General features: G+C 35.4%; 1 protein-coding gene across 7 annotated transcripts in view; it reads left to right on the top strand.

Moving 5' to 3' along the window:
* dnmt3ab (DNA (cytosine-5-)-methyltransferase 3 alpha b) overlaps window positions 1-14,372 on the top strand; it is a 601,530-nt gene that overhangs the window by 383,620 nt on the left and 203,538 nt on the right. For all 7 annotated transcript variants that reach the window (XM_028796948.2, XM_051924572.1, XM_051924574.1 and 4 more), the window contains one exon: window positions 10,119-10,165. In XM_028796948.2, the coding sequence (XP_028652781.1) occupies window positions 10,119-10,165 (47 nt within the window). The remainder of the gene's footprint in view (window positions 1-10,118; window positions 10,166-14,372) is intronic.

Below are 14,372 nucleotides of genomic sequence, written 5' to 3' on the forward strand. Positions count from 1 at the left end.
AGATATAGAGGGTTGCAAAATGGATGGAAGGGTGGAATTTTTTTTAAAGTTTTTCATTAACACTTGATGAAAGAAACACTACCTTAGTAATTAATGGGCTATAAGTAGAATACATAAAATCAAATTCAACTCTTCAGCATGTCCTTGATTTAAATCAGTAGGGAGCATGTCATTGTATATAAATTATATTATTGTTTATGTCAGAGTTGAATTTGTTCAGTTTTTCAAAGGTTTACTTCGTAGTTTGTGCTAGGATTCGGCCATGATAAGCTCTGACCCTGTAATGGTATAGAAAATGAATAAATAAATTGATAAATGGATCTATGTATTAATTAATTTATTGTTCAGTTAAAATAAATGAATCAATTAATTAATTTGATTATAGTTCAAATAATAGGCAAATGGGTGTGTGCATGCATTAGTATGTTCTCCAGCAGACTGTCATCCCATCTACTAATGTAAATAAATTTTTTAGTGCATATGTTTAATTATTACTTTTAGCCATATATTTTCACAGAGTTTAAAAAGCAAAAGTACAATCAAGTTGTAGCCAGTACCTTGTTATGATTATCGAGAGTGAAAAACAGAAGCTCAAGCTCCTTTTGATTGAAATTATTTAAATAGCATGTGATGTGATGAAAAACAATAATAAAGAATGAAAGAAAACACATTAATTGCCAAATATTTGTAAAAAGCATGTAATGTGGTGCTCATTGCTCTTTAACCCTTCAAGACATTCTTTTCTCAACCTATACCACAATGTTTCAATGGAACAATACCCACTAAGCACTATTTTATGGACTTGTAAAATTAAAACCTAATGCATATGGGTTGCATAAACATCCATCCATCCATTTTCCAACCCGCTGAATCCAAACACAGGGTCACGGGGGTCTGCTGGAGCCAATCCTAGCCAACACAGGGCACAAGGCAGGAACCAATCCCAGGCAGGGTGCCAACCCACCGCAGGACACACACAAACACACCAAGCACACACTAGGGCCAATTTAGAATCGCCAATCCACCTAACCTGCATGTCTTTGGAGTGTGGGAGGAAACCGGAGCGCCCGGATGAAACCCACGCAGACACGGGGAGAACATGCAACCTCCACGCAGGGAGGACCCGGGAAGCGAACCCAGGTCCCCAGGTCTCCCAACTGCGAGGCAGCAGCGTTACCCACTGTGCCACCGTGCCGCCCTTGCATAAACATGCATTTTGTAATCTTCCAGTTTGTATTCAATTTTAAGTTGATTTAACTGGGACAGTGGCTCAGTGGTAGCACTTCTGTGTCAAAGATACAGCATCCTTGGTTTAAAACCTATGGTCACTGGTAGTGGGTGGTTTGTTTGTTCTCCCCATGTTTGTATAGCTTTTCCTTCTTAATGAAAAGGCATACATGTTAGATTATTTGGCAATTCTAAATAGGTCTTTGTGAGTGTGGGCTTGTAAGCCAGCCCTATGATGAAATGGTACCCTGACAATGTTGGTTTCCTGACTTATGTCTGGTGTGCCTGGAACAGGTGCTGGTCCCCCAACACTTGGATTTGAATAATGTAGTATTTTGAGAATATTGTGGTTTGTGTTACATACACAGTGTTTTTGAATAAACCTGGGTAAAGATAAAAAAAAAACACATACGCATTGCAAAATGTAATGGTTCTTAGATAGATAGATAGATAGATAGATAGATAGATAGATAGATAGATAGATAGATAGATAGATAGATAGATAGATAGATAGATAGATAGATAGATAGATAGATAGATAGATAGATAGATAGAACTTAATTTGTCCCAGGGGCTATTGTAAAAGAATTATCAAAAATATTCTTTGAGTGATGGTGTAAGAATTTGGATTACATAAGTTTCATCACTTTATCATATTCTAACATTCCAAGCATTTCTAATTTAATCTACAAAAAATCAAGTAATTTAGGCTTATTAATGCCATTCATGTTTAAAAGCCAGAGTGAAGAATTTGTGCATGCAGTACTACACCAGGCAACAATTTCTGCTTTACCCAGGAAAAACAAAAAATATTGTGTAGGCGTCCCCCTTGTGCTGCCAAAAAAGCTCTGACCTGTCAAAGAACAAAATCCACAAGACCTCTGAAGGTGTCATGTGGCATCTGGCACCAAGATGTTAGCAGCAAATTCTGTAAGTCCTGTAAGTTGCGAAGTAGTGCCTTCATGGATCTGACTTGATATTCCAGCACATCCCACTGATGCTTGATCAGATTCAGATCTGGGGAATTTTGGGGCCAAGTAAACACCTTGAGCTCTTTGTCACATTCCTCAAATAATTCCTAAGCAATTTTTGCAGCAATGCAATGAGCATTATTCTTGTTAAAAGAGGCCACTGCCTTTAGGGAATATTGTTGCCATGAAGTGGTGTATGTGGTTTGCAACAATCGTTTTTGTAGATGGTATGTGTCAAAGTAACATCAAAGTAACATCCACATGTATGCTAGGGCTCAGCCATCTCTAAATACATTTTTGCAGAATCAGTTCAGCTAAAAATATAGCAAGTTTGTCTGTTTTCATTTGAGCTTTAGTAGTGAATTCTAAAATTATTTTCATGTTGAATGTCTATGTGTTTGACTGCTTAAGTAAACTGATACAAAATCAGAAGACATACATTTAAGTTCAAATTCAAGACACAAAAGTGGAAAATTCCTAGTTCAAAGAACTATTCTCATTCTAAAACAATACATCCAGTCATGTTGCTGGAGCAGTTACCCAAGAAGTTTTTAAAAACATGATATATGCTGTCATGAACAAATTACAGTAGATACTATGTACAGTAAATAAAAGCATATGATAGACTGAGTGATGTATTATATTTTGTAAAATACAGTATGTTTTGTTATTTTGAGACATTACAGTATCGTTTTGGTTTTACTGAAACTTCATTAATGCTTCAACATAATCCTGGCCCTCAATTCTTGAAGAAAAAAAAACAAGTCAATATCAAACTACCTTCAAATAGCTCCCTAGCAATAAATATAGTGTGCCAGCTTTACCATGACACCAGTGTCATCCAGGCACCAGGCCAAAAGACTGAAGGGGCAGTTAGTAACTTTAAATGGTTTTCTGTTATATGTGGTTGTCTTCATAGAAAAGTGTTATGTTTCAATAAGAATAAAAATTTATTTACATTTTAGATATTAACTGACTCATTGAAGTTGTGTCACCTGAGTCACCATTGTTTGGAAAAAGTCGTAGCCTTGGAGAACCCACGTGCCAACCACATTTAGTTGACATATTAGCAGCATTATTACAGTGGTAGTCGTAGTTGTAGTGGTAGTAGAAATAAAGTTATGTATACACAGTACAGTAAAATTCTTACTTCCATATCAAATTAGTATGCATTTAATATTCGACATGTTTATGATAAGTAATGAACAGAATATACCAAAACAGTTTACCATCTTGCCTTCCATACTGATTGTCTTTTTTGCAAATTACATTTACCTGTTACTCTTGGTTCCAAAATAAAGCAATAAAAAGGCAAAAAGGCTTACTTAAATTTAAACTGAATTAAAAGTGCTTTACGTTCTAAGATGGCTCAGGAACAACTTAGTTTCATTATTTCCTATGTATTCCTTCTAAATCTTCAAATTGTTTGAACTTCTCTAGTTTAATTAAATAATTTGCCACTACAAAGGATCATAGGAAGGATATTTGTATTAACTTAATAACGCCTGGTTAATTCTGTGATGTTCCTATATATTTTTTAGAAAATGCTAAGTAATACAAGTCAATTAAGCTTCAGGAATATCAATCTGTCCAGTCAGGATGCGTAAGCAATTGAGAATCAACTTCACCTACTTAGGTGCAAATGAAAGTGACAACTGGTACACTGGAGAGGCAACAGCAAGACAACCTCCAAAAAGAGAATGGTTTTACTGGTGATGTCTACAGAAAATTGTCTCTCTTCTTATCCTTCCTGACTGATTCTTCTCTAGTTTTGCATTTTGCTAGTGTCCTTGTCACAACTGGTAGCACGAGGTGGTAGCAGGTGGTTCATTTCATCCAGGATGACACATCCATATTTGCCATCACAAGAAGGTTTGCTGTGTCTCCCAGTACAGTCTCAAGAGCATGAAGGAGATACCAGAAGACGGGCCGTTACACAAGGAGAGCTGGACAGGGCTGTAAAAGGGCATCAACCCGGCAGCAGGACTGGTATCTGCTCCTTTGTACAAGTAAGAACATGAGGAGCACTGCCAGAGCTCTATAAAATAACTTCCAGCTGGCTACTGGTGTGCATGTTTTTGACTAAACTGTCAGAAACAGACTTAATGAGGGTGGCATGAGGGACCGACATCCTCAGTGGGACCTGTGCTCACAGCCCATCACCATGCACCACAATTCGCAGCTCCGCCATTGGAGACCCCTTCTCTTCACAGATGAGATCAGGTTCACACTGAGCATATGTGACCCACATGAAAGAGTCTAGAGTCTCCGTGTTGAACATTATGCAGCCTACAACATCATCAAGCATGTTCAGTTTGGCAGTGGGTCAGTGATGGTCTGGAAAAGCATAACCTTGGAAGGTCACACAGACCTCCAAGTGCTAGGCAATGGTACCCTGACTCCTGTTAGGTACAGGAATGAAATCCTCAGAGCCATTGTCAGACCTTATGCTGGTGCAGTGGGCCCTGGGTTCCTCATGGTGCAGAACAATGCTCGGCCTCATGTGGCCAGAATGTGTAGGTAGATCCTGGATGACAAAGACATTGATTCCATTGACTTGCCCACACGTTCCTCAGACCTGAACCCAATTGAGAACCACTGAGATGTTATGTACTAGTGCATCCGACACCACCAAGCAGCAGTGCAGACTGTCCATGAGCTCAGTGATGTCCTGATCCAGATCTGGGAGGAGATCCTCCAGGACACTATTTGCTGTCTCATCAGGAGCATGCCCAAACATTGTCAGGAGTGCATACAGACATGTGAGGGCAATACAAACTACTGAGTCACATTATGAGTTATGAATTAATTGACTTTGATTTTTGCTGTGATGTTAAATCCAACCCTCAATGGGTTGGTAATTTGTTTTCCATTGACCATTGTTACACCATTTTGTTCTCAACGGATTTAATGGTATTACTTAGTAAAGATTTTCCACTTGAATATTTCGTTCATGGTGGCGCAGTGGGTAGCGCTGCTGCCTCACAGTTGGGAGACCTGGGGACCTGGGTTCGCTTCCTGGGTCCTCCCTGTGTGGTGTTTGCATGTTCTCCCCGTGTCTGTGTGGGTTTCCTCCGGGCACTCCGGTTTCCTCCCACAGTCCAAAGACATGCAGGTTAGGTGGATTGGCAATTCTAAATTGGCCCTAGTGTGTGCTTGGTGTGTGGTTGTGTTTGTGTGTGTCCTGCAGTGGGTTGGCACCCTGCCCGGGATTGGTTCCTGCCTTGTGCCCTGTGTTGGCTGGGATTGGCTCCAGCAGACCCCCGTGACCCTGTGTTCAGATTCAGCAGGTTGGAAAATGGATGGATGGATATTTCGTTCATTGAAATCCAATATATGATTTAATTATTCCCTTAATTTTTGAGCAGTATATATTATTCTGAACAATGAACAAAGCATTAAAACAAACCAGCAAATAATCTAAAGGAAAATATCAAAGACTGTAACTTTTAAGTGATTAAGTCCATAGGTCTTGAAGCCTTGCTTGTCAGGTGGGATGGCTCCTTCACATTTCAAGCAATATAAAACAAGCACCCCCATACATATCTTTCTGTTTTCCCTTTATTTCGCTCTCTTTAACTCGCTTATCCTCATTCTACTTTATGGCCACTGAACCTTTCACAGCTTTGAAAGGGCAAGGTCTTTTGGCATTTGCCATGCCACCAGTCTAAAATAAGTGCAACACACCCCCTTTCCTTCATCTTTGAGACTATGTATTAGCAAATAACCATTACTTTCAACTGATCTTATCTTTTAGGCATCATGGTCCAGTTTTATATGTCCAAGGACCATGTGCTGACCTGTGTCAGCCAGGAGGTGTTTTGTTCTTTTTTCAAGAATCAAGTTTTTTGTTTTTTTCAAATATCATTACCACTCTGTTCTCAACTGCATCCCTAACAACCCCTTGCCCATAGTGCAAGTCATTACAGTTGTTATATAAGGCTGAAAAATAAAATGAAACTGTTATTAAAACATATTATTTATTTTTGTATGAGCTTATAGAAATCAAATGCTAAATAGATTAAAAATGTATGTATTTTAATTCTGCAACTGATATACTCTATACTGAATAAAATATACAGGGCTATATTTCTGTATTACCCATGACCCTAATTTGCATTAATTGGATTTTGAGAATGTTAATATTTTTATAGTAGTAACTATCTAAATATAATCATCAAAATGTCAGCATACAAATTCATTAAAGGATTAGACATAGAACATTTAAATGTATTACGAACCATCACCTATGCAAGAGCCATCTCTGAGTAGGATAGTTGTCCACTGCTTATCTAGCAAACACACATACACGCACTAACATGTGGGTGATGTTTGAGAATCATCAATCAAATGGGCATAATGAAAGTCACTTGGCTGTAACAGGAAGCCTTTAAGAAATAATTCTGTCACTCAGTATATCATAACAGCTAGGGATTAAAAGGAGAATCATAACCTGCATTTAACGGCAATAAAGTCAATTTTTTGAGTAAAGAAAATCCAGACTGAGACAATCAAGTTGAAGTCCTCTATATATAATGCACATAAAGGTCAAATAACTGTAGTGCATTCTTTTACCAGATGTCAGTACCACCAAATATTTATAAATAATCCCTTCAGATTAATATTTCTAATAGAATTTTTTTATGCTTCTGATTGCAGGATATGCATATGCATTTATAAACACTATTAAAAATAAAAAAATAAAAAACAAGCATATATATTTGCGTATATGCTGGTCTGCAAGAGAGCAAAAACATTGTGCCGACAAATAACATGCTTTAAACGCTGATATATACTGTACTGTACCATTATGTGTATGTTAATTTGATTCATTATGTTATTTACTAACATGTTTAAAACATAATTATATGCCATCATATAGAATGCAGGGGTAAGCACATCTCTAAGCCTGCTCTTTTCATACTACAACATAATCTTTTTCCTCTTAACTGATCTATAGTCTTTTGTCGTTTACTAATGTCAGTATACAGCATGAATGGACAGTTTGAAGCTGACTGTTAAACTTACAACCTTTATATTTCTTGCTTTATCACACCAAAGAATGTAAAGTTTGAACAAAATAAATTAGAAAAGAACTTAAGAGTATATACAGTGAACTCAGAAAGTTTTCAGACTCTTTCAGTTTCTGCACATTTTATTTTGATGTTAATTTCATTTAACATGGATACATTTACAGTTTTGTCCATATAGCTACACTCAATCACCCATAATGACAAAGTGACAGCATTATTACAAGTCAAAAACTTTAAACTCTTAATTCATGTAAGTAATCACACCGTTTAATCCATTACTTTCTGGAAACACTTGAGGCAGCAATTGGCAGCTTCCAGTCTTCTTTAGTAAATCTCTTCATTCATGCTTTGCACACATGGGTTTGGGCAGTTTATCCTTTTCCTCTTGGCAGATCCTGTCAAGCATCATTAGACTGGATTGGATGCATCCGTAAAATGCCATCTTGAGGGCTCTCCATAGTATTTCAATGGGGTTTAAATGTAGGCTTTTTCTGGGCTACTCAAGAATATTCAGGGCCTCTGAAGATACTCCAGTGTTGTCTTGGATGTATGCTTTGGGTCATTGTTCTACTGAAAGGTGAACATTTGCCCCAGTCTAAGGTCACATGCACTGTGGAGATTTTCTTCAAGAACTTCTCTGTATTTGCCTGCGTTCATCCTTCTCTCACTTCTGACCAGTTTCACTATTCTTACCGCTGGGATCCACACCCATAGTGCATTGCCAGAACCACCATGCTTTACCATAGGGATGGTATAAAGAAGGTGATGAGCAGTGTCTGTTCTTTGTCAGAGATATTGCTTGGATTTCTGCCCAAAGAGATGAATTTTGGCTCATTAGACCAGAGAATCTTTCTCTTCATGATCTCAAAACTCCAAGCAGGCTGTTATATAGGTATATGCAGTATATATACCTTTTGCTTAAGAGTGGCTTCACATCTAGACACTCTACTAAGTATAAACATTTGGACAAAGTGCTGCTAAAATGGTTGTCCTTCCAACAGGTTTTTTCATTTCAGCAGAGGACTTATGAAACTCTGTTAGAGTGACCATTGGGTTCTTTTAACCTCCCTTGTCTTTAACAAGGCCATTTTCTGCTTGGTTACTCAGTTTGGCCAGATAACCAACTCTAAGAAGAGCTCTGATGGTCCCAGTTTTCTTCCATTTCACAATTATTGAGGCCACTGTGCTCCTGGGAATACTAAAAGCTTCGTAAATGGTTTTATATTGTTTCCCTGATCTGTGCCTCACCAGACTTTTATCGTGGAGGTGTACAGAGTTCCATGGACTTCATGGCTTGTATTGTGTCCTGATATGCTGTATGAATTGTGGGGCTTTATGTGAACAGGTGTGTGCCTTTCTTAACATTGTTCATTTAATTCAGTCTGGCACAGGTGAATTCCGGTGAAATTCTCGACACATTTCAAGGATAATTAAAGCAAACAGGATGTACCTGACAACAATTTAGAGTGTTTCAGCAAAGGGTCTGAATACTTATAGAAATGAGATATTTTAGCTTTTGTTTTATTTTTTTCATAAAATTTGCAAACCTCATTGAAAACATGCTTTCACTTTGTCATTGTGGGTTACTAAGTGCAGATTGGTAGGCAAAAATGGCAAATTTGTCCATTTAAAATTAAATCTACAACACAATAAAGTGTGCAAAATGTACAGTATATGTATGTATTTATTTGTAATGAATGGAATGAATAATCGTTTTAATGTTTTTAATGAGTGTTGTATAAGCAAGTAAATTAATTTTAGAATCTTGTTTCTACAAAAGAGGTATTGTTAAACCAACTACTTTTTAACTTCACAACATTAATTAATTACTTAATGCATGACCATGGATGTCAGCATCTACACACACACACCCCCAGACAACTTTTATCCATGGCATTCTTTTACTGAGAGGACATAAAACTCTATACATACCAGATGGTAAAAGCATGACTTGTTAATCCACTGGTCTTTCCTCAGCATAGATAGATGTAGAGTTTCTTTAGGAACAAAATTATGATTTAGGTGTTTGAAGTTATGGATGAGTAACAGATGTCAAAAAATATTAAATTTACCAGAAAAGAATCCACTAGACTACATTTAAAAAAAAAAGGAAGAATTGATACACTGTCAGTATAGATATTCTGTATTTTTATACTGTTATTACAGATGATTTTACTTTCATTGTTTAAATATATTTTATTTTATTGTATGTGATGACTATTTTATGCTAACTTAGTTATTTTTTCCTTGATTTCTTCATCATTTATAAATATCCATGTATTTGGTTTTTGTGTAGATTTTAAAACCATTTTTACTTGTGTTGAGAATTAACCTAAACCTATACAAAGCAAGGTATAAGGTTACTGTTTCCAAAATTAAGTATGGTCTAAACCCCTGGTATAAATTGAAATGTCTGCTTGGGGCCCCACAGGCAAAAAATCTCTGAACAAAGTTACGAGAAATCAACTGAGCATGCGGAAAAAACTTTAGAAAGCTTAGTATTATGTTCCAAGGTCAATCTGCCATTTAATGAAAGTCTTCGAAGAGTTTGAGAGGATACACTGATGGTTGCTAGATCCCAGTGGAGCTGCTTATTGTGTGTTTATATTTAAAATAATTTAAAGAACATATTGTGACCTGAGTACTAATAAAAATGGTCTTTTTGCAATTTTTTTCAAACATCCTGCTTTCTATTTCTGTGAACAAGTTATCATAGACTGAATTAACTCTTTTGAATTTAAATGAACAATTCTTGAATGTTATAGCAAAACCACATAAAGTTCAGTTAAATTAGATTGTTTAGTAAACTACAGAAAGATGATTGTTTCTTTAGTGTGTGTTTGAATCTGGCTATATTTGCTATATTTGTTATTTTTATGTTTTGCAGATGTAGAAGAAAAAGAGGAAGTGAATTGTGAGGTTGTCAAAACAGAGGTAAGGATTGCTATTTGTTGCATTTCTTCTTTCGTTTGCATGTTTTATATGATTTGGGCCCCTATTACATATGTGCTATCATGTAATACTAACCAGGTCCTCAAAATGTGACATCATCATGTAACATACAATAATATCTAGTTAACTATAAAGCAATTTTTGTTTAATTGCAAAAGACTAAATGGAATCAATATCATAATATTTGTTTCTTTACCTGTGTATTCAAAGAAGATGAAATAAACTAATTTTCTGTATATAGTATTCAACTAGGGGCTAATTTTCTGCTTACATTTGATTAGATCCATCACCTTCATAAAATAGTTATGTATTTAGACGCTATTTTGGACTCATTTATATAATGTCTCCCAAAGGTATATTATTCTATTATAATATTTTAGTGCACAATTTTCATTTTTGTAATTAGATTTTTGCTGCTACCTAAAGGGCCATTTGATGGTATGGGCTTAATGATTTGTTACAAAACACATGGCTTTAAAGCCTCTCCAATTTGTGTTAAAGTCATGTTGCAATTTTTAAAACAGCTTGTTGAAGAAGAATTAGAATTTACTTTTGAAAATAATTACTTTTTTAAACACACACTATTTTTGTTATGTGAATCTATGTTAGTGACCCTCTTCTTGAGAGAGTTAGGGAAGTTTATACTGTAGCTGAGTAAATCATTGGTAAACTGGTAGATATTTTCATTTATTCAGTGGGTGTAGCATGTCACTGGTAAGCAGCATTTTATAGCCAAGAAATTATTTTTTTTATATATTTTTTGAGATTATAGATTACATTGATTATGATACATATTAATATTTGTAATGTTTTGTTTGACATACCTGGATGATGACATATACACAGGGAAGATAAAGAAAGTTGGTACAGGGCCTAATTTTAAATGTAGAGAGTTCATATTTTTACAGGTTCATGCCACAATACACCACACCATATCATTAGAATTTTTAACATTACTATTTAACTGGTATACAGACTTCTTAACCCAACAGACCAGTCTGAATAAAAATAATACAATTTTCTAAACAAATTATATTCTTTTATTTTTATGCATTCTGTTTAGATACTAGGTAAAGTTTAAAAAAAAAGCATTTATCAGCTGATAGAATTATTTGATATGGTTTGAATTGGATTAAAGAAGATGAATAATAAATGTAGTGGATGGATTTAATTTAATTTAGCGTAATTACCTGAATCAATTGCTGTTTTACTTGTGAAATTATAATTTAACTCTTACTGTAGGTCTCTAAAACAAGCAGTTCATTAATTTTGAAAACAGATAAAATAACTTTTTTATTTAAAACAGGAAAAAATATAAAGATTATCTGGAATTAGTTTTCCATTAGTGCAAAAAAAATGTAATTTCCAAAAACTCAGTTTGATTTCTTTTTGTGGATTATTATTAAATAAATCTTAAATCGCTGTTTTGTAAATTTATATTACCATCTACTTTTAATCTATTTTTGTGTGTCATGTGGTTTATATATGAGGGTGGCTGAGATGGTTATTGGGGTCTCTCTCACCTCCATTGAGGACATTTTTAAGGATAGATGCAAGAAGATAACCCTCTGCATTGTGAGTGACTCCTTATACCACTCTCATGGACAGCTCGATCTCTTGCCATCTGGTAGGAGATATCTCCCCATAAAATCAAGAACAGCCAGAATGTGCAATATCTTCTTTCCACAGGCAATAAGACAGCTAAACTCTCTGCAACATGCATATAACAATCCATTTTTTTATAATCATTTATTTTTGACTGTAGTATTTAATTGATTATTTTACATTGTTATTAGCTCAGGTATGTGTTGGGCTTTGTGAACTTAGCACTGTCTTTGTATGGTTTTTATTTACTTTTTGTGGTTTTATTTTTTTTAGATATTGCTGAAATAACAAATAAACTGAACTTGAACTTGAACATGATCTTGAGTAATATAAATGTAGTTTTGTTTTGATATTTGTGTGATAAATGGCAGAAAAATTGAAATATGAATTTAGAACTGTTTAGCAATTGTGGACATACAGTGGGATTCTAGACAAAAGTGTTCTGTGAGAGCTGTGTTTTAGTGCCACTAACATTGGTGAGCCATTACAATTAGTATTGTAAAATGATGTTTTACATATTGTCATTTACTCTGCTCAAATTAAACATTTAATTATTAGTGAATTTTGTTTAAATTTTGTTTTGAGTGATTAATCTACACAAGTTACTATGCATTCATGTCTTCCCTTAATTTGGGAATGCCAAGGAAAAACAGTGAAGTTTCAGTAATGTATGGGAAATACAGTAACCAAAAAAGCATGAATACCCAGTATGTAAATTAGTTATTCTATGCTGCCTCTAAATTTCATGGCCACATTATTTTCTTTTAGCTCTTGTACAGTGCAGATGTACGCTGGCCTAGCCCTTCACTGACTTTATCTTAAAACATGAAGGTCCCATATTTACTGAAGTAGCCAGTCAATCTACAAACAAACAAAAACACCAGCTCAGATAGTTTTGTCATTGTGAAAGATAGCATTGCAAAGGAGAAGTTAACAAATACAAATATAAGACTTGGAAACTTGGGGCCTCATGTATAAATAGTGCATATGCACAAATATGTTGCTTACGCCCGTTTCCATACTCACTTTGAGATGTATAACAACTAAACTTGGTGTAAAACTGTGCACATTTTCATTGCAGCCTCACACCAAAGCATATGCAATTTTCTCTTCAGTTTTGCAAATGGGCAGAACCCAGCATCAAAGTAGTGCTACGGATTCTGTGTCGTTTCCCTTTCTTTTTTAGATTCACATCCATGAAGCGGGCTTTATCAAATACACCAAAATTAATTGCATAAAATTTACAAATTTAATGCACTTGGTTGCAATCAATTCTGTAAAATTTTAATGGTGCACAGAATGGCTAAACTGTTCCAAATACCATAGCTGCTTTAGCGTTATTACTCTCAGTGCACCACTGAGAGTATTTTAACCTGTTTATTGTATTTGTGTGTGGTATCACAACTGCACAGCAATTGACTGGAAAGCTCTACAGCGGGTTGTTTTGAGAGCACAGAGGATTATCGGGGTGCAGCTTCCAGTCCTGGAGGACATTTATAACACACACTGCCTCAGGAAAGCCACCAGCATCTGCATGGTTTCCAATGACCCATGTTTATTTGAACTTCTCCCATCTGGCAAATGCTTCAGAGCCATTCTTCATGGACCTTGAGGCTCAGAAAGAGTTTCATCCCAAGACTCAATCAGTCCATCAAGTGCTCCCAGTAGAACTGTTTGTATTTATAGTTACAATTACCTCACTGTAAACTTGTACTACAACTGTAATATTGTACAACCTGAGTCACGTTTTGAACTATTTGCACTGCCTGTACTATACGTACATGTATATTGTACTTATGTTTTCATATTGTATATTTTTCATTGTTTTTTTATTGAATTATTATTATTATTTAGTATTTTATAGGAAAATAAGTTTATGGATGAATTACATATTCAATCTCATTGTACCATACAATGACAATAAAGGAATTAAAATTCAATAGAAGATGATTACTTGCAGATGATTATGACTGGCTTCTAAGTCGATTTAGATTTCCAAGAGCTATTACCTTAGAGCTGTGTGCTATTAGAATACTAGGGTGTATACTTGATGTAATTTTTATGATGAAATGCATTAAAGTATGTATATTAAATTTTACAGATAAATTGTTAACTTCTTTTAAGTAATGTATACTGTTAATTAAACATGTAGGGGCACTGTGGCACAGCAATAGTGATGAGTTTGCTCCCTGTTCCTTCCTTGCCCTCTGTGCTTGCTGGGTCTGGCACGACCCTGCATGTATAGATGAATGGAATAATTAAACATGTATAATGAAGATTTTTCAATGTTCTTTAAAAGTTTTGAAGAATTGGCATTCTAAGCTTACAGTTGTTTTTACATTTGTTATAGCCGGTTATTGTGTGGCAATTGGTTACACAGAGAAACAAAATGAAATTGGGGGTTGGTATGTTTTGCACACGTCACAGCAAGCATCATGCGGGAGGCAGGAACAATACTTGGATGGAGTGTCAACTCATTGCTACCACTGCACCACTATGCCCCCACATGTTTAATACATGCTTTAATGCATTTCTTCATGAAAATTATATCAAGTATACATCTTAGTATTCTAAAATGTTCAGA

This window comes from Erpetoichthys calabaricus, chromosome 3, assembly GCF_900747795.2.
Source record: "Erpetoichthys calabaricus chromosome 3, fErpCal1.3, whole genome shotgun sequence".
In the NCBI taxonomy this organism is placed as follows: Eukaryota; Metazoa; Chordata; class Cladistia; order Polypteriformes; family Polypteridae; genus Erpetoichthys; species Erpetoichthys calabaricus.